The following is a 22205-nucleotide window of genomic DNA, read 5'->3' as shown; positions in this document are numbered from 1 at the left end:
CTCTTCCTCTCTTTCTCTTCTTTGCCTCTCCAAGCCTTGTGGACTACCCCTCCTTGTTGACTCCTCCCACCCCAAATTTGCTGCCTCCTACCCTGCTTCTCCAGGCCTTATTGCTTCTCTTCTTCCTTCCCCCTCTTGCCAAACAGAAGATTTAGGAGCCACGAATAAGCCATTCAAGCCTCTTCCGCCATTGAATAAGATCTTGGCTGATCTAGATGTGGCCTCAGTTACACTTTGCCGTCTGCCCCCATTATCATTAACTTTCTAGTCTTTCAAAAACCTGTCTAACTTGGCCTTGAATAAATTCACCCAGCCTCCGCTGCTTTCTGAGGAAGAGAATTCCACAGATTAACCACCTGAGAGAGAATAATTCTCCTCATCTCCGTCTTAAACGGTAGACCTTCCCTAAATTGTTCTAGTCTCTGCCACAACAAGAAACATCCTCTGATATCTACCCTGTCTAGTCCCAGTGGATTCCTGGTCTTAACTTCCTCTCCCCCGCACCCCCTTGCCGACTCCCTTCCTCTTTTCTCCCAGCCTTCGTCTTCCCTGAGTCCATGGTGTTTGCAGTTCAGCAACTCCTGACCACAGGATCCTGCTTCTAACTTCACTCCTAAACTCGCAGTGTCCTCACTTCCATCTACTGGCAGACGTTGATTAATGTAAGTAGCTGTTGGCTGCACTGACCAACCTCTGCCACTAGATAGAGCCTGGTTAATCAGAGAATCCCTACAGTTCAGAATGAGACCATTTGGCTCATTGAGCCTGCACTGACAAGAATCCCACCCAGGCCCTCCCATTGTAACCCCACACATTTACCCTAGCTAGTCCCCCTCATGCTAAGGGGCAATTTAGCCTGACCAACACATCTATCCTGCACATCTTTGCATTGAAGGAGGAAACCGGGGTACCTGTAGGAAACCCACGCAGAAATGAGGAAAATGTGTAAACTTCACACAGACAGTCATCCCAGGCTGGAATTGAACCCGGGTCCCTGGCACTATGAGGCAGCAGTGCTAACCACTGCGCCACCCTGTCACCCCTAATCTGAAAGATACTGTCATTTAAAAAAAGTTTTAATTTGTATATTGTAATTATTTTATATTTAGTGGTGATTTTTATTTTACAAGATATTTCAACTAGAAATGCATGGCGCTCATCCTATCTGGGCAGAGGAACAGGCTCTTCATCCTACCAAGCCTGCGCCGATACACAGTTTCTATCCATCTAATGGCCGCCCGTTCGTGTGTCTATCAAGATATACCTTGAATGTTGCTAATGTGCCTGCTTCCACAATGTCCTCTGGCAGTGCTTACCAGACACCCGCCACCCTCTGCATGAAAAACTTTCTCTGTCCATCTTCCTTAAGCTTCCTCCCTCTCATCTTAAATCTATGCCCTCTTGTAGTTGGCCCTTCCACCCTGGAAAAACGCCTCTGATTATCCACCCCATCTGTACCTCTCATAATTTTGTAGACATCTATGAGGTTGCCCCCAGCCTCTGTCTTTCCAGTGAAAAGAATCCCGAGTTTATCCAACTTTTCCCCAAATCTAAAACCCTGTAGACCAGGCAACATCCTGGTGAACCTTCCTTGCACTCTCTCCAAAACACCCATGTCCTTCTGGTGGTGTGGCAACCAGAACTGCATGCAGTATTCCAAATGTGTAAACTAAGGGTGGGATTTTTACAGCCTCACTCGAGCAAGACCGGAAATTACCGTCCGAGGTCAATGGAGATTTCCATTGTCAGACCCTCGCCTGCTCCAATTCCATGACAGATCAGGTGGTAGAGTTCTGGCCAAATATCCAAAGGAGCTTAATCCTGGCTTTCACATTGAATTCCATGGGAAACTATGATTCACTTAAAGTTGCGATTTTCAGGAACTCAACCACAGTGTTAACTGTATCCCTCCATCTTCAGCTGGCTTATTATTCAGACAGGAGGATGGCAGATTCTTCTGTTCCCCATGGATCAGTGCTTGGACTAGTACTTTTGTTACATACATAAATGACTTGGGCGTTGGTGTAAAATTTCAAAATTCGCTGATAACATAAAAACTTATGTTGTAGACATCCAGGATAATATCAGTATGGGATCAACGCCATCCAGCCTGCCCCACCCCACCATGAGAAACATCAGGAAACCCCCAACTAAATAATTAATGAGGCCAGGGTCAAGGGATATGGCACAACTCTCCAACGATTTCCTTGAGGAGAAACTCTCCCTGTCCCCAACTCTGCCATGGGACTTAAATCCCCGGGGGAAAGGTTCTGCCTATAGTTAAGAAATGGAAGGGGATTAATAATAACTCATTGGGGATACAGAGTTAGTGGTACAGGAGCAGAAAGAGAAGAAATTGCGGGTGATATTCTGGGGACGTCCCGAAGGTGTAAATCAATTCAACAAAAATACAGTCACATATTCTAGTGTCACACTGTAACAGTATGGAAGTAGACAGAGAATTGGAACATGTTTACTGTGCATTTAACCTTTAGTTTAGCATTTACAGCATAATATTTCTCAGGCATAGCAAATGAGCAATTGGCTACTCCTAAACACAAATGTTATTTTACATAGAAAAATAATGCTTCAAAGAAACAGCTCTCATTAGGAATATGCCTTTCCACTGTTAGTGTGATCATGATACGTCGGTGGTGTATTTTACGTTAACATACAGTGAAAATTATTGTTTCTTGCGCACTATACAGATAAAGCATATCATTCATTGAGAAGGAAATAAGAGAGTGCAGAATGTAATATTATAATCATAGCTAGGGTGTAGAGAAAGATCAACTTAATGCAAGGTAGCTCCGTTCAAAAGTCTGACAGCAGCAGGGAAGAAGCTGTCCTTGAGTCGGTTGGTACGGGACCTCAGACTTTTGTTTCTTCTTCCTAACAGAAGAAGAGAATTCTGGGGTGCGTGGAGTCCTCAATTATGCAGGCTGCTTTGCCAAGGCAGAAGGAAGTGTAGACAGAATCAATGGATGGGTTGATGGATTGCGTGATGGATTGGGTTACATTCCTGACCTTCTATAGTTTCTTGCGGTCTTGGGTAGAGCAGGACCCACACCAAACTGTGGTACAACTAGAAACAATGCTTTCTATGGTGCATCTGTAAACGTTGGTGAGAGTTGTGGCAGACATGCCAAATTTCCTTAAGTCCTCCAAGAAAGTCAAGGCGTTGGTGGGCTTTCTTGACTACAGTGTTGGTATGGGGCTCCAGGACAGGTTGTTGGTGATCTGGACACCTAAAAACTTGAAGCTCTCAACCCTTTCTACTTCATCCCCGTTGATGTAGACAGGGCATGTTCTTCTTTATGCTTCCTGAAGTCGATGACAATCTCCTTCGTTTTGTTGACATTGAGGGAGAATTGAACACAATCCCACCCAGGCCCTACCCCCATATCCTTACATATTATACCCACTAATCCCTCTAACCTATGCATCCCTGGACACTAAGGGGCAATTTCTTAGCGTGGCCAATCAACCTAACCTGCACATATTCGGACTGTGGGAGGAAACCAGAGTACCCGGAGGAAACCCATGCAGACACAAGGAGAATGTGCAAACTCCACACAAACAGCGACCCAAGCCAGGAATCGAATCCAGGACCCTGGAGCTGTGAAGCAGCAGTGCTAACCACTGTACTACCGTGCCGCCCACAAGAGGTCAGTGAGAGCGTGCCCTCCACCCTGGAAACCCTGGATGAACCTGTATCTGGGGTCACCATTGCAGATGTCAGAGCAGCTTTCTTGAAGGTCAACCCATGGAAAGCGACTGGCCCGAATGGGGTACCCGGATGTGCACTCAAATCCTGCGTGGATCAGTTAGCGGGGATATTCACAGACATCTTCAACCTCTCTTTAGAACAATCTGAGGTCCCTATCTGCTTCAAGAAGACAACCATCATCCCGGTACCTAAGGAAAACCAAGCAATGTGCCTTAATGACTTGGCTGGTGGCTCTGACATCCGTCATTATAAAATGCTTCGAAAGGTTAGTCATGGTATGAGTCAGTTCCAGCCTCCCGGACTACCAGGATCCACTACAGTTTGCCTACCGCCGCAACAGGTCCACAGCAGATGCCATTTCCCTGGCCCTTCACTCAACCCTGGAACACCTAAATAACATGAACACCTATGTCAGACTCCTATTTATTGACTATAGCTCAGCCTTCAACAGTATTATTCCCACAAAACCCATCTCCGTGGCCTGGGCCTTGGCATCTCCCTCTGCGACTGGATCCTGAATTTCCTAACTCACAGACCACAATCAGTCAGGATAGGCAACAACACCTCCTCCACGATCATTCTCAACACCAGTGCCCCACAAGACTGTGTTCTTTGCCCCCTACTATACTCCTTATATACCTATGACTGTGTGGTCAAATTTCCCTCCAATTTGATTTTCAAGTTTGCTGACGATACCACCATGGTGGATCAGATCTCAAACAATGATGAGACAGAGCACGGGAATGAGATAGAGAATCTGGTGAACTGATACGGCAACAATAATCTCACCCCCCAGTGTCAACAAAACAGACGAGATTGTAATCGACTTCAGGAAACGTAAAGGAGAACATGCCCCTGTCTACATCAATGGGGACGAAGTAGAAAGGGTCGGCAGCTTCACATTTTTAGGTGTCCAGATCACCAACAACCTGTCCTAATCCCCCCGTGCTGACACTATCGTTAAGAAAACCCACCAACACCTCTACTTTCTCAGAAGACTAAGGAAATTTGACATATTAGCAACGACACTCACTGATGTTTACAGGTGCATTCTTTCTGGTTGTGTCACAGCTTGGTATGGCTCCTGCTCTGCCCAAGACTGCAAGGAGCTACAAAAGGTCATGAATGTAGCCAATCCACCACACAAACCAACCTTCCATCTATTGACCATCTACACTTCCTGCTGCCTTGGCAAAGCAGCCAGCATAATTAAGGACCCCATGCACCCAAGACATTCTCTCTTTCACCTTCTTCCTTTGGGGAAAAGATACAAAAGTCTGAGGCCACGTACCAACCGACTCAAGAACAGCTTCTTCCCTGTTGCTGTCAGACTTTTGAATGGACTTACCTTGCATTAAGTTGATCTTTCTCTACATCTAGCTATTACTGTAACACTACATTCTGCACTCTCTCGTTTCCTTCTCTATGAATGGTATGTTTTGTCTGTATAGAGCACAAGAAATAATACTTTTTGCTGTATATTAGTACATATGACAATAAATAAATCAAATTGCTGCTTTCTTGTTCTCATCCCTCCGCCAAGGGGACTCTGTCTGCTCTGTTTTGAGTCACTAAACATCACTACAAATTTATGTTCAACCTTCCCTTAAAGAAAACAACCCCAGCTTCTCCAATCTATCCATGTAACTGAGGTCCCTCAACCTTGGGACAATTTTAGTACATGTTTCCTTCACTTCCTTCTCAAAATGCACTGTCCTGATTTGGACACCATACTCCAATTCAGGTGGAATTAGTGTTTAATAGCCGTTCACCATAACTTACTTGCTTTTGTACTCTGTTCTGTATAGAGTCCAGGATGATATATAACTTTTTAATCATTTTCTCAACCTCTCTGGCCATCTTCAATAATTTGTGCAAACATATTTCCAGGTATTAAAGTGTGTACCATCTAAAAGTTTAAACTTTACTTATTAGTGTCAGAAGTAGGCTTACTTTAAGAACATAAGAACATAAGAAATAGGAGCAGGAGTAGGCCATCTAGCCCTTCGAGCCTGCCCCGCCATTCAATAAGATCATGGCTGATCTGTCGTGGCTCAGTTCCACATTCCCGCCCTCTCCCCATAACCCTTAATCCCCTCTCTTATCAAAAACCCATCAACCCGTGTCTTAAAAATATTTAGCGAGGCAGCCTCCACCACTTCAACGGGCAGAGAATTCCAGAGATTCACCACCCTTTGAGTGAAGAAGTTCCTCCTCAACTCCGTTCTAAACCGCCCCCCCTTTATCTTGAGGCTGTGCCCCCTAGTCCTACTGTCCTTTCTGAGCAGGAAGAGTCTCTCCACCTCTATCCTATCCATCCCATTCATCATCTTATATGTCTCAATGAGATCTCCCCTCATTCTTCTAAACTCTAACGAGTACAAGCCTAGTTTATTCAGCCTCTCCTCATAGCTCAACCCCCTCAACTCCGGTATCAGCCTAGTAAACCTCCTCTGCACTCCCTCCAAGGCCAAAATATCCTTGCGTAAGTGCGGTGACCAAAACTGCACACAGTACTCCGGCTGCGGCCTCACCAATGCCCTATACAGCTGCAGCAAGACCTCCCTACTTTTATATTCAATCCCCCTCGCTATGAAGGCCAGCATCCCATTAGCCTTCCTGACCACCTGCTGCACCTGCAGGCTGGGTTTTTGCGACTCATGCACAAGGACCCCGCGGTCCCTCTGCACCGTCACCTGCTGCAGTTTTTCGCCACGTAAGTGATAGTCCTTCCTACCATTATTCCTACCAAAGTGGACCACCTCGCACTTGCCAACGTTAAATTCCATTTGCCAGTTCCTGGCCCATTCGCCCAGCCTATCTAGATCCTTCTGCAGACTCTCCACACCCTCCGCGCAATTTGCCGTTCCACCAATCTTGGTGTCATCAGCAAATTTCGACACCATACACTCGGTTCCCTCCTCCAGATCATCTATATAAATGGTAAATAGCTGAGGCCCCAGCACCGACCCCTGGGGCACTCCACTAGTCACCAACCGCCAATCCGCATAGCACCCATTAACCCCCACTCTCTGCCTCCTATTCAACAACCAATCCTCTATCCCCGCTAACACCCTACCCCCAACTCCATGCCCCCTTACCATCTGCAGTAACCTCTTGTGAGGTACCTTGTCAAATGCCTTCTGAAAATCAAGAAAGACCACATCCATCGGCTCTCCTCTATCCACTGCCCTAGACACATCCTCATAGAACTCCAATAAATTTGTCAGACACGACTTCCCCTTAACGAAACCGTGCTGCGTCTGCTCTATCAAGCAATTCCCCTCAAGATGTCTCGCTATTTCCTCCTTGATGACGGATTCTAACATTTTACTTACAACAGACATTAAACTAACCGGCCTATAATTCCCTGCTTTTTGCCTGGCACCCTTCTTAAACAACGGCGTAACATTAGCCGTTTTCCAATCTTCCGGCACTTCCCCGGAATCTAGCGACGTTTGGAAAATAACCACCAAGGCATCCACTATCACCTCCGCCATTTCTTTCAGAACCCTCGGATGCATTCCATCCGGTCCTGGGGACTTGTCCACAATCAGTCCCTCCAGTCTGTCGAGCACCACCTCTCTAGTAACAATAATGTCATTGAGACCCTCCAGTCCTACCACCTTTCCATCGCTAACACCCGGCAAATTATTCACGTCCTCCTCCGTGAAGACCGAAACAAAAAAGTTATTCAAGACCTCAGCCATTTCCCCATCCCCTACCACTAAGTCCCCCCTCTCATCCTCTAAGGGTCCAACGTTCACCCTAGCCAGCCTCTTCCTTTTTATATATTTATAAAAACTCTTGCTATCCTTTTTTGTATTAAGCGCTAGCCCAGCTTCATAGTTTCTCCTACATCAACTTCTTTGTCACTCTTTGTTGACATTTAAACCTCTCCCAATCCTCTTCTCGCCCGCTACTCTTAGCTACTCTAAACGCCTCCGCTTTTAATTTAACACTTTCCTTCACCTCCTTCGTTATCCACGGCTTATTACCTCTCCTCCTACGGTCCTTTTTAACCATCGGAATAAATTTCTGCTGAGCACCAAGAAAGATCTCCTTAAAGACCCTCCACTGCTCCTCAGCAGACCTACTTTCCAACACGCTCCCCCAGTCAACATTCGCCAATTCTTCGCTCATCCTACCGTACTCCTTTAACACTGCAATGAAGTTACTGTGGAAATCTCCTAGTCACCATACTCCGGCACCTGTTTGGATACACTGAGGAAGAATTTAGCATGGCCAATCCACCTAACCAGCTAGTCTTTCGGACTGTGGGGGGAAACCGGAGCACCAGGAGGAAACCCACGCGGATATGGGGATAATGTGCAGACTGCACAGACAGTTAGCCGGGGCGAAATTGAACCTGGATCCCTGACGCTGTGAAGCAGCAGCGCTAACCACTGTGTCGCTGTGCCGCCCCAACAAGATGCATTGCAGGGATTCACTATCAGTATGTTAATTCACATATTGATATTTCAGATCAGCTGTTGCAGCAAATCTGATTTGATTGAACATAAACACACTGTTTTCACATTGACACATCAGCTTTCATCTTGTTTTTTAAATCAGTTTCTCCTCACCCAAGCTTATTTTTGTAACTGTTGAATAAAGGCAGAAACATCCTGGCTTGTCACAGTTCACTGCAATTGAACAGTTAGCACTCTGCCAGGGCGGAATATGAAAATTACAGCTTTATGTGCGGGGAATTAGATTCATTCATGGCAAGGTCAATAAATTATTGCGAGTTAAAACAGTGTTGTGAAAAACCTTAGTAGGACAGGCTGATGTAGACCTAACAATGCTGTTTCACATTGGCTGATAGGTCTACAAAGAACAAAGAAAATTACAGCGCAAGAACGGGTCCTTTGGCAGGGGGCACAGCCTCAAGATAAAGGGGAGGCGGTTTAGAACGGAGTTGAGGAGGAACTTCTTCACTCAAAGGGTGGTGAATCTCTGGAATTCTCTGCCCGTTGAAGTGGTGGAGGCTGCCTCGCTAAATATTTTTAAGAAGCGGGTTGATGGGTTTTTGATAAGAGAAGGGATTAAGGGTTATGGGGAGAGGGCGGGAAAGTGGAACTGAGCCACGACAGATCAGCCATGATCTTATTGAATGGCGGGGCAGGCTCGAAGGGCTAGATGGCCTACTCCTGCTCCTATTTCTTATGTTCTTATGTTCTTATGTAGGACTCACTTTAATTCTGTTATTTCTCATAAATCTGTACTCCCTGTATTGAATATGAGCAGACTTTGGAGAGTAATTGATGAGTTTTATTGGTATATGAACAGTAACATTTTTTTTTCCTCTGATTGTAGAGAATCTCTCTGGTCAGTAGTTTTGTTGCTTCTCTATTCCTTGGAGACTATGCGGCAATTGATTACAGTGATGGTAAGTGTGTTTTCTTACAATTGTGTTGTTTACAGAACACATAGGCCCTGATTTTCCTGGCACGCTTGCCCAAAATTGGACAGGATCTAATGAGCCTTGGGTGGGTGTGCTGGTAAAATCCCAGCCATATTCTTTGTGCTCTCCATATTCGATAGTAGAAATTAGTTTTGACGATCACACGGAAATATATTTAAAACAGGAGAAAGTCATTTGGACCAATGAGCATGTCCCATTTGATTAGAATTGATCATTTAATGAAGTGCATTTTTAATACTGAGTTCAAGCTGTCAAAGGCGATAGATCAGAGTTGCTTATAACCTGACTTGCATTGAATAGAAATACTGAGCCATACTGCAGGGACCTGTGAACTGTGTGGATTTATCAGGTCATAACCAGGAATTTGAATTGATTCGAATTCCCAGATGATTTGACCCTACGTTACACCTCTGATTCCCAAAGACAGATTGATGTAACTCTAACATGTGCTTCAGGCCGGAACTCTGTGGAGGTGATGGGTTTTTGGCTGCCAGATGTGGAAAGCTGGTGAGAGTCCTGCAATTGATCAGCAATGTTCCTCTGGAATGGCGGCGTAATCTTGAGAGGCTAAACAGCCTATTCCTATTTCTTATGGTCTTATCATGTGTTACTCAGACACGCGACAGGCCAGTGGTGAACCTTTTCCTGGGATGCAGGACTTGGGGGATGGATCAGAAGGCAGCAGCCAAAAGTGGGGAGATGATGGCTGCTGCCGATATGACATCACCAGCGGTCTGGGATCGTCACTGGATCATTGAGTGCCTTTGAACGAAGGACCCCTTCCACCCCCTCCCCCAGCATAGATGGCCACTGAGCATGTCCCGTTTGATTAGAATTGACCATTTAATGAATTGCGTTTTTAACACTGACTCAAGCTGTCATAAGCAACAGTTTGGAGTTAATTTGAGGGCAGTCCTGCCACAGACTTAATCGTGGTGGAGATGGGCAACTCTGCTCCCACCACCAAACTTGCCAGGGTTGGACAGAAGATTCTGGCAGAAACTGATAGGTGAAAGTCACTGGCAGATACAAAAATGGGAGGTAGGTAGTTTATAGTTCTGCTTTTATACAGCATTCAACTATTTTGTGTTTGACACAAGTAGTCACAAACTGTATTAGTCAAAAAGATAATGTGTGTGTGCTGGAATTCTTTGTTTTATCTTGACTGAGTGGGAAGTTCTTAATTCAAACATAGAACGTAGAACATTACAGCGCAGAACAGGCCCTTCGGCCCACGATGTTGCGCCGCCCAATTAAAAAAGCAATGACCCTCTAACCTAAACCAATCCCTTTCCATCCATAAACCTATCCACGGATCTCTTAAACGCCCCCAAACTAGGCACATCTACAACTGCAGCAGGCAGGGCATTCCAATCCCTCACCACCCTCTGGGTAAAGAACCTACCTCTGACATCCGTACTATAACTACCACCCCTTAATTTAAAGCTATGCCCCCTCGTGCTAGCTTTCTCCATCCGAGGAAAAAGGCTATCACTGTCCACCCTATCTAAACCTCTAATCATCTTGTATGTTTCAATAAGGTCCCCTCTTAGCCGCCTTCTTTCTAATGAAAACAACCTCAAATCCTTCAGTCTCTCCTCATAGGACCTTCCCTCCATACCAGGCAACATCCTGGTAAACCTCCTCTGCACCCTCTCCAATGCCTCCACATCCTTCCTATAATGTGGGGACCAGAACTGCACACAATACTCCAAGTGCGGCCGCACCAGAGTTTTGTACAGTTGCAACATGACGTTGCGGCTCCTAAATTCAATCCCCCTACCAATAAACGCCAAGACACCGTATGCCTTCCTAACAACCTTATCTACTTGATTCCCAACTTTCAGGGATCTATGTACACATACACCTAGATCCCTCTGTTCATCAACACTATTCAGAGTCCTACCATTAGCCCTATACTCTACACATCTGTTATTCCTGCCAAAGTGAATTACCTCACACTTTTCCGCATTAAACTCCATCTGCCACCTCTCGGCCCAGCTCTGCAACTTGTCCAAGTCTCTGTGTAAACTATGACACCCCTCTTCACTATCTACCACTCCTCCGACTTTGGTGTCATCAGCAAATTTACTGATCCACCCACCTATACCCTCATCCAGATCATTTATAAAAATAACAAACAGCAGTGGCCCCAAAACAGATCCTTGAGGCACACCACTTGTAACCGAACTCCATGACGAATACTTACCATCAACCACCACCCTCTGTCTCCTATCTGCTAGCCAATTCCTGATCCAATTAACTAAATCACCCTCAATCCCATACATCTGCATTTTCTGCAGAAGCCTTCCATGGTGAACCTTATCAAACGCCTTACTAAAGTCCATATATACCACGTCACCTGCCTTACCCCGATCCACCTCTTTGGTCACTTTCTCAAAGAACTCAATAAGGTTAGTAAGGCACGACCTACCCTTCACAAAACTGTGCTGACTATCTCCAATCAATTCATTACCCTCTAAATAACTATAAATCCTATCCCTAATAATTTTTTCTAAAACTTTGCCCACAACAGAAGTAAGACTCGCTGGTCTATAATTCCCGGGGAAGTCTCTGCTCCCCTTCTTAAACAATGGGACAACATTCGCTATCCTCCAATCTTCTGGCACTATACCTGTGACCAACGACAACCTGAAGATCAGAGCCAGAGGCTCTGCAATCGCCTCTCTTGCCTCCCAGAGAATCCTAGGGTAAATCCCGTCCAGCCTAGGGGACTTATCTATTTTCAAATCCTCAAGAATATCTAGCACATCCTCCTGATCAACTGCAATACTATCCAGTTTACAACCCTGTAACCCAGTGTTCTCTACAGCTACATTTATGTCTCCCTGCGTGAATACCGAAGAGAAATATTGGTTCAATGCCTCTCCAATCTCTTCCGGTTCCACACATAACTTCCCACTGCTGTCTCTAACTGGCCCTAATCTTGCCCTAACCAATCTTCTGTTCTTAACATACCTATAGAACGCCTTAGGATTCTCCTTAATCCTATCAGCCAAAGTCTTCTCGTGTCCTCTTTTAGCTCTTCTTAACTCACTGTTTAACTCCCTCCTAGCCAATCTAAAGCTTTCCAGTGCACTACCTGAGCCCTCAAGTCTCGTCCTGACATAAGCCTCCTTTTTCCTTTTAACCAGCGAATCAACTTTTTTCCCTTGCTTGACCATTTCCTCCTTGCCTGACAGGGACATAAATATCAAGGACTCGCAGTAGCTGCTCCTTGAAAAAACTCCACATTTCGGACGTTCCCAGACCCTGTAGTCTCCTAGTCCAACCAATTCATGACATGCGATAGCTTTCAATGATTTTTAAGGTTAAATAACTTCACTGCTAGATGCATGGACTTTTCTTGCTTGCATTACAGTTTATTTTTGGTGCAGAATGCTACCATAAAACCTTAAGATATAGGAGCAGAATTAGGCCACACAGGCCATCCAGTCTGCTCTGCAATTCAACCATGGCTGATATTTTTCTCATCCTCATTCTCCTACCTTTTCCCCATAACCCCTGATGTCCTTATTAATCAAGAACCTATCTCTCTGTTAAAGGCATTCAATGACCTGGCCTCCACAGCCTTCTGCGGCAAAGAGTTCCACAGATTCACCACTCTCTGGCTAAAGAAATTCCTCCTCATCTGTTCTAAAGGACTGTCCCTTTAGCCTGAGGTTGTGCTCTCTGGTTCTAGTTTTTCCTACTAGTGGAAACATCCTTTCCATGTTCATGTACTGCAACCCTTAATAAGCAAAGCACAGCATCTAAACATAAAGATCCTGTACTTTGAATTGTTTGCAATATGAAATAATGGGCATTTATATCTCATCTTTTGGTGTCTGGATGTCTCAAAATGCAATACATTTAATGATTTGTTTTTCAAGTGTTATTTTCCGCCAAGAAGAACAAAAACATGGGGAAAATAAGAAGAGTGGTGTAGTGATAGTGTTACTGGGCCGGAAGTCCAGAGGGGCAGACAGATACACTGGAAACGCAAGTTCAAACTCCACCATAGCAGCTGGTGGGATTCAAATTCAGTTTGTTAATAAATGTGGGACAAAAAAATGACTCTCAGTGATGGTGATCCTGGCTGGGATTTTTGCCGTGTTATGAAAAGATTCATGAGTTTGATTCCTGGAAATTCCTGGATGCTGAAAAGTTGAGTACATTGGAGTGATGCTTTCTGGAGTTTAGAAGGATGAGAGATCCAAATGTGCATGGTAGGTTGTTGCATAAGGTTAAATCTCACGGGATCCAGGGCAGGGTATCTAAATGCATACATAATTGGCCTTCGAAGGGTGATTGTAGAGAATTGTTTTTCAGACTGGAGGCCTGTGACCAGCGGTGTGCCTCAGGGATCAGTGCTGGGTCCACTGTTATTTGTCATTTATATTAATGATTTGGATGAGAATATAGGAGGCATGGTTAGTAAGTTTGCAGAAGACACTAAGATTGGTGGCATAGTGGACAGTGAAGAAAGTTACCTCCAATTGCAATGGGATCTTGATCAATTGAGCCAGTGGACTGACGAATGGCAGATGGAATTTAATTTTGACAAATGCGAGGTGATGCATTTTGGTAGATTGAACCAGGGCAGGACTTACTCAGTTAATAATAGGGCGCTGGGGAGAGTTATAGAACAAAGGGGTACATGTTCATAGCTCCTTGAAAGTGGAGTCACCGGTGGTGAAGGAGGACAGTGGTGAAGAAGGCATTCAGCATACTTGGTTTCATCGGTCAGAATAAATAAATTGAATACAGGAGTTGGAATGTCTTGTTGAAGTTGTACAAGACATTGTTAAGGCCACACTTGGAATACTGTGTGCAATTCTGGTCACCCTATTATAGAAAAGATAGTATTAAACTAGAAAGTGTGCAGAAAAGATTTACTAGGATGCTATTGGGACTTGATGGATTGAGTTATAAGGAGAGGCTGGATAGACTGGGACTTTTTTCTCTGGAGCGTAGGAGGCTGAGGAGTGATTTTATCGAGGTCTATAAAATAATGAGGGGCACAGATCAGCTAAATAGTCAATATCTTTTCCCAAAGTAGGGGAGTCTAAAACTGGAAGGCAAAGGTTTAAGGTGAGAAGGGAGAGATACAGAAGTGTCCAGAGGGGCAATTTTTTCACACAGAGGGTGGTGAGTGTTTGGAACAAGCTGTCAGAGGTAGTAGAACATAGAACATAGAACATAGAACATTACAGCGCAGAACAGGCCCTTCGGCCCACGATGTTGCGCCGACCAGTTACAAAAACAATGACCCACTAGCCTATACCAATCCCTTTTCGTCCATAAACCTATCCAGAGATCTCTTAAACGCCCCCAAACTAGACGCATTTACAACTGCAGCAGGCAGGGCATTCCAATCCCTCACCACCCGCTGGGTAAAGAACCTACCCCTGACATCCGTCCTGTAGCTACCCCCCCTTAATTTAAAGCCATGCCCCCTCGTGCTAGCTTTCTCCATCCGAGGAAAAAGGCTATCACTATCCACCCTATCTAAACCTCTAATCATCTTATATGTTTCAATAAGATCCCCTCTTAGCCGCCTTCTTTCCAACGAAAACAACCCTAAATCCCTCAGTCTCTCCTCATAGGACCTCCCCACCATACCAGGCACCATCCTAGTAAACCTCCTCTGCACCCTCTCCAACGCCTCCACATCCTTCTTGTAATGCGGGGACCAGAACTGCACACAGTACTCCAAGTGCGGCCGCACTAGAGTAGTGTACAGTTGCAACATTACACTGCGACTCCTAAATTCAATCCCCCTACCAATAAACGCCAAGACACCGTACGCCTTCTTAACAACCTTATCTACTTGATTCCCAACTTTCAGGGATCTATGTACACACACACCTAGATCCCTCTGTTCATCCACACTATTCAAAGTCCTCCCATTAGCCCTATACTCGACACATCTGTTGCTCCTACTAAAGTGAATTACCTCACACTTCTCCGCATTAAATTCCATCCGCCACCTCTCGGCCCAGCTCTGCAACCTATCTAAGTCTCCCTGCAGACTATGACACCCTTCCTCACAATCTACCACACCTCCAATTTTGGTGTCATCAGCAAATTTACTAATCCACCCAACTATACCCTCATCCAGATCATTAATAAAAATTACAAACAACAGTGGCCCCAAAACAGATCCCTGAGGCACACCACTCGTAACTGTACTCCATGATGAATATTTACCATCCACCACCACCCTCTGTCTCCTATCTGATAGCCAATTCCTGATCCAACTTCCTAGATTACCCACAATCCCATACATCTGCATTTTCTGCAGAAGCCTACCATGGTGAACCTTATCGAACGCCTTACTAAAATCCATGTATACCACGTCAACTGCCTTGCCCCCATCCACCTCTTTGGTCACCTTCTCAAAAAACTCAATAAGGTTAGTAAGGCACGACCTACCGGCTACAAAACCATGCTGACTATTTCTAATCAACTCATTACACTCCAAATAACTATAAATCCTATCCCTAATAATTTTTTCTAAAACCTTGCCCACAACAGAAGTAAGACTCACCGGTCTATAATTCCCGGCAAAGTCTCTGTTCCCCTTCTTAAACAATGGGACAACATTCGCTATCCTCCAATCCTCCGGGACTACACCAGAGACCAATGACGACCTGAAGATCTGAGCCAGAGGCTCTGCAATCACCTCTCTAGCCTCCCAGAGAATCCTAGGGTAGATCCCATCCGGACCAGGGGACTTATCTATTTTCAGCCCCTCAAGAATTTCCAGCACATCCCCTTTATCAACCGTAATACTGTCTATTTTACACCCCTGCAACCCAATGTCCTCCTCAGCTATATTCATGTCCCCCTGCGTGAACACCGAAGAGAAATATTGGTTCAATACTTCTCCAATCTCCTCCGGTTCCACACACAACTTCCCCCTGCTGTCTGTAACTGGCCCTAATCTTGCCCTGACCAACCTTCTGTTCTTGACATACCTATAGAACGCCTTAGGATTCTCCTTAATCCTATCAGCCAAAGTCTTCTCATGTCCTCTTTTAGCCCTTCTCAACTCACTCTTCAACTCCCTCCTAGCCAATCTAAAGCTTTCTAGTGCACTATCTGAGCCCTCCAATCTCATCCGAACATAAGCCTCCTTTTTCTTTTTAACCATCGACTCAACTCTTTTAGTGCACCACGGTTCCCTAGATCTACCAAATCCACCATGCCTGACAGGGACATACCTATCAAGGACTCGCAGTAGCTGCTCCTTGAAAAAACTCCACATTTCAGACGTTCCCAGTCCCTGTAATCCCCTAATCCAATCCATGCTTCCTAATTCACTCCTGATAGCCTCATAATCGCCCTTACCCCAGCTAAAATTGCTGACCCGAGGTTCATGCCTATCTCTTCCCATCACTAAGGTGAACGTAACCGAATTGTGGTCACTATCACCAAAATGCACACCAACTTCCAAGTCTAGCACCTGGTCTGGCTCATTTCCCAGCACCAAATCCAATATAGCCTCACCTCTAGTTGGCCTGTCTACATACTGAGACAAAAAACCTTCCTGCACGCTTTGTACAAACACTGACCCCTCTAGCGAGCTAGAACTATAGCAACTCCAATCAATATTCGTAAAGTTAAAGTCCCCCATAACAATTACCCTATTACTTTCACTCCTAACCAGGATTGTCTCCGCAATCCTTTCCTCAACCTCTCTAGAACTTTTAGGAGCTCTATAAAAGACTCCCAACAGGGTGACCTCTCCTCTCCTATTTCTAATCTCCGCCCATACTACCTCAACTGACAAGTCCTCATCAAACTTTCTCTCCGACACTGTGATACAGTCCTTGACTAGCAATGCTACCCCACCCCCCCTTCTACCTTCTTCTCTACTCCGACTAAAGCATTTGTACCCCGGAACCTGCAACATCCATTCCTGACCCTGCTCTATCCAAGTCTCAGAAATGGCCACAACATCAAAGTCCCAGGTACTGATCCACGCTGCAAGTTCATCCACTTTATTGCGAATACTCCTCGCATTAAAGTACACGCATTTCAAACCCTGCTCCGCCCCACCCCCACTATGCCGTGCCTTGCATTCCCCAACTATGCCCCCCTCACTTTCACCCCCTTTCCTCACTATCCCTCCCCCCCTCCGAATCAGTTTAAACCTTCCTGCATCGCTTTTGCAAATTTACCCCCCAGGATATTGATTCCCCTCTGGTTCAGGTGTAGACCATCCCTCTTATAGAGGTCCCACCTTCCCCAGAATGAGCCCCAATTGCTCAAGTACCTGAACCCCTCCCTCCTGCACCATCCCCTCAGCCACGAGTTCAAACTTTCCCTCTCCCTATTCCTCTCTAAACTATCCCGTGGCACAGGCAAGAGTCCAGATATAACTACTCTTTCTGACTTCGCCTTGAGTTTCCACCCCAACTCCATAAATCTTTGCTTAATATCCCCTTCCCTTAATCTCCCTATGTCATGTGTCCCCACATGAACTATAACTTGGGGTTGATCTCCCTCTCCCCTAAGAGTCCTGAATACTCTGTCCGATACATCCTGTAGTAGAGGAGTAGAGGAGGGTACAATTTTGTCTTTTAATAAGCATTTAGATAGTTACATGGGTATGATGGGTATAGAGGGATATGGGCCAAATGCAGTCAATTGGGATTAGCTTAGGGGTTTTAAAAAAAAGGGCGGCATGGACAAGTTGGGCAGAAGGGCCTGTTTCCATGCTGTAGACCTATGCTGTAGATTCTATGACTCTATGAAGCAAAAACAAGAAGGCAGATTACTATCTGAACAATTGTAAATTGGGAGAGGGGAGTGTGCAGTAGGACCTGGGTTCCCTTGTACACCAGTCACTGAAGTAAGCATGCAGATGCAGTAGGCAGTAAAGAAGCCAAATGGCATATTGGCCTTCATTGTGAGAGGTTTCGAAGATAGGAGCAGGGATATGTTGTTGCAATTATACAGGATAAAAGCAAATTGCCATGGATGCTGGAATCTGAAACCAAAAGAAAAATTGCTGGAAAATCTCAGCAGATCTGGCAGCATCTATAAGGAGAGAAAAAGAGCTGATGTTTTGAGTCCGCATGACCCTTTGTCAAAGCTAAAAGGCATAGAAAGTGGGAGATATTTATACTGCAGGGTGAGGGAATGAAAGATGAGTCATAGCCACAGGAACTAGGGGAAAAGACTACTACTAGCTGTCCACAGAGAATAAAGGGTGTGAATGACCAAACAGCAGAGAAGCTAAGTCAGAGGATAAGCTGTAACAGATGAAGATGTGGGGAGGGGGGGTAAAGGTTGGGAGAGAGGTGAAATTTAGAAAGAGGAAAAGGGGAAGCAAAGGGGAAGAAAAGGAAATGAAGGTGGATAAATCAGGGGAAAGAGTGGGGGAAGGAAAATGAAGAAAGACAAAAAGAAATAAAAGGTCGAGAATAGTAAAAAATTAAATAAAATGAAAACAAAGGGGTCGAGATGGGGTCGAGGTGGGGTAGAGCTAATCATCTGAAGTTGTTGAATTCGATGTTGAGACTGGAAGGCTGTAAAGTGCCTAGCTGGAAGATAAGGTGCTGTACCTCCAGTTTGCATTGAGCTTTACTGGAACATTGCAGCAGGCCAAGGACTGACATGTGGGCATGGGAGCAGGATCATATGTTAAAATGGCAAGTAAGCGGAAGGTCAGGATTCTGATTGCATACAAACCGAAGTTGCTCAACAAAGCAATCACCCAGTCTATGCTTGGTTGCTCCGATATAGAGGAGACCACATTGGGAGCAGCGAATGTAATACACCAAATTAAAAGAGGTGCAAGCGAATTGCTCCTTAACCTGGAATGAGTGTTTTGGATCTTGGATGGTAAGCATGGAGGAGGTAAAGGGGCAGGTGTTACACCATCTGTGATTGCATGGGAAGGTGCCATGAGTGATGGGAGAGCTGTTGGGTGTAATGGAGGAGTGGATTAGGTTATCTCAGAGGGAATGGTCTCTGTGGAATTATACAGGGCCTTGTTAAGGCCACACTAGAGTATTGTGTGCAGTTTTGGTCTTTTCTGAGGAAAGATGTTCTTGCTCTTGAGGGAGTGCAGCAAAGGTTTACCAGGCTGATTCCAGGGATGGTGAGGCTGATGTGTGAGGAGAGATTGACTAGGTTAGGATTGTTTTCACTGGAGTTCAGATGAATGAGGGGGATCTCATAGAGACTTATAAAATTCTAACAGGACTAGACAGGGTAGATGCAGGGAGGAGATTCCTGATGGTGGGGGAGTCCAGGACCAGGGGTCATAGTCTGAAGATTCAGGGTAGACCATTTAGGATGGAGATGAGACATTTCTTCACACAAGGAGTGAGGAGCTTATGGAATTCATTACCACAGGAAATAGTTGATGCCAAAATGTTGACTGTATTCAAGAGGTGGCTGGATATAGCACTTGGGACAAATGGAAACAAGGGTTATGGGGAGAAAGTAGGATTAGGCTGTTGAGTTGGATGATCAGCCATGATCATAATAAATGGCAGAGCAGGCTCGAAGGGTCAAATGGCGTGCTCCTATCTTCTATGTTTCTATCTCATCACAACCCCTAAGACTCTGAGACGGTGTGATAGTGTAGATGGTGAGAGGCTGTTTCACCAGTCATAAGGGTCTAGACCCAGGTGTCATTGCCTTAGCATAAGGGGTTGCAATTTAGGACTTAGATGAGTTCATTTATTTTTTTTCAGTCTCTCAAGTAAGTGTACATTTACACTGAAATGAAGTTACTGTGAAAATCTGGTTGCCACACCCTGGCACCTGTTCGGATACACTGAGGGAGAATATAGCACAGCCAATGCGCTTAACCAGCATGTCTTTTGGACTGTGGGAGGAAACCGGAGCACCCAATGGAAATCCACGCTGACACAGGGAGAATGTGCAGACTCTGTACAGACAGCCGGGAATCAAGCCCGGGCCCCTGGCGTTGTGAGGCAGCAGTGCTAATCACTGTGCCACCGTGCTGTGAGAATTTGAGTACAAGATTGAAGATGTTTTGCTTCAGTTGTCTTGAATCTTGGTTGGACTGCACTTGGAGTTTTGGTCATGTTATCCAGAGGAGGATATACTTATCATATTGCAAATGCAGTGGAGGTTTACCAGATCAATTCTTGGGACGGCGGGACTGTTTACTGAGGAGAGATTGAGGGGACTGTGATTATATTCTCTAGAGTTTAGAAGAATGAGAGGTGATCTCATTGAAACTTAGAAAATTCTTAAGTGGCTATAAGAAGGTAGATGCAGAAAAGATGTTTCCTGCAGCTGGGAGTGAGATTGAGATAAAGAGGAATTTGTTCACAGAGTGGGTGGTGAATCTTTGGAATCCTCTATTCCAGAGGGCAATGCAAGTTCAGTCATTGAGTCTGTTCAAAATGGAGATCGATAGATTTCTAGATAGTAATGACAATGGGATTTGTGAATAATGCGGTGGTAGGCAATGATCTAGTTGAATGGGGGAGCAGACTTGAGGCTGAATGGCCTACTCCTGCTACTGTGATCCTTTGAGCAGAAATGTCTTCATTGAGAGGGGTTATGATTCTTTGGAATTCTCCATCCAGGGGGCCGTGAATACTCAGTCATTGAACATATTTGAGACTGAGTGCTATAGATTTTTAGACTCTAAGGCAATGGGATAGAGCAAGAAAGTGGGATCAAGATCAGTCCTGATCTTTGAATGTTGAAGAAGGCTTGAAGGACCCTTGGCCTACTCCTATACCTTTTTTTTATACTTTTGTCCATTTTTTCCTAACTCACTTGAAAGAATTTTCACATTTTTGGTGCCTTCCTCTAGGTTCCGGAATGAATTTGATGGATATTCGTGCGCACGACTGGTCCCAGAAATGTCTTGATGTCTGTGCACCAGGTCTGAAGGAGAAGCTTGGTGCGCCACTTCCATCGCATTCCATATTGGTATGACATTAATCAGAGATTCAGGGTGGGATTCTCTGACCTTCCCTCCGAGTTTTTCTTCGTGGCGGGAGGCAGCACACCAATCGCTGGTGGCAGGACCTTCTGGTGTCCCCACTGTCAATGGGAATTTCTGTTGAAGCCATTCAACGCTGCCAGAAAATCCACAACGGGGTTGCGCTGCCAGTAGGATGCAAGAATCCCGCTGGGGTGAATGGCTGTAGAATTCCAGTCTTAATGTTTGTTCTACCCATTCCAGTACCATCATTATCACTTCACTCATCGTGCCATAGAGGTTTACAGCATGGAAACAGGACCTTTGGCCCAACTTATCCATGCCACCCAGTTTTTACCTTTAACTAGTCTCAATTGCCTGCGTTTGGCCCATATCCCTCTAGACCCATCTCACCCATGTAATGGTCTAAATGTTTTTTAAAAGACAAAATTGTACCCAGCTCTACTACTACCTCTGGCAGCTCATTCCAGACACTCACCATCCTCTGTGTAAAAGAATTGTCCCTCTGGACCATTTTGTATATCACCCATCTCACCTGAAACCTCTGCCCTCTAGTTTTAGACTTCCCTACTTTTGGGAAAAGACATTGACTATCTAGCTGATCTATGCCCCTCATTATCTTATAGACCTCTAAGATCACCCCTAAGCCTCCAGGGAAAAAAGTTCCAGTCTATCCAGCCTCTCCTTATAACTCAAACCATCAAATCCCGGTAGCATCCATGTAAATCTTTTCTGCACTCCTAGTTTAATAATATCCTTTCAATAATAGGGTGACCAGAACTGTGCACAGTATTCCAATGTCTTGTACAACTTCAACAAGATGTCCCAACTCGTCTACTCAATGTTCTGAAACCAAGCATGCTGAATGCCTTCTTCAACATTCTGTCCACCTGTGACTTTCATGGAGCTATGAACCTGTTCACTGTTCTTAAACAAGCTGTATCAGCTAACAGAGATGATGCTGTGTCTTAAAAAATGGCTATAGGAAAGAAAGATCAAAAAGGTTAAGCATGTTTTTACTGCGAAAAGAAATCAGAGGTGATATATTGAAAGTTTTAAAGTTATGAAAAGAATAATTAAGTTTTCCAGACACTGTC

At 45.0% G+C, this 22205-nt stretch overlaps 1 protein-coding gene across 3 annotated transcripts in view; it reads left to right on the top strand.

Moving 5' to 3' along the window:
- xylb (xylulokinase homolog (H. influenzae)) overlaps positions 1–22205 on the top strand; it is a 287142-nt gene that overhangs the window by 21456 nt on the left and 243481 nt on the right. For all 3 annotated transcript variants that reach the window (XR_013889542.1, XM_080213346.1, XM_080213354.1), the window contains exons 8-9: positions 9050–9122; positions 20977–21095. Coding sequence is in view for 2 of the 3 variants with exons in the window: in XM_080213346.1 (XP_080069472.1) it covers positions 9050–9122; positions 20977–21095 (192 nt within the window). In the remaining variant the exon portion in view is untranslated. The remainder of the gene's footprint in view (positions 1–9049; positions 9123–20976; positions 21096–22205) is intronic.

The sequence above is a fragment of the Carcharhinus amblyrhynchos genome, chromosome 2 (assembly GCF_965287045.1).
Source record: "Carcharhinus amblyrhynchos chromosome 2, sCarAmb.v2.hapA, whole genome shotgun sequence".
In the NCBI taxonomy this organism is placed as follows: Eukaryota; Metazoa; Chordata; class Chondrichthyes; order Carcharhiniformes; family Carcharhinidae; genus Carcharhinus; species Carcharhinus amblyrhynchos.
This window is presented reverse-complemented; position numbering and strand designations above follow the sequence as displayed.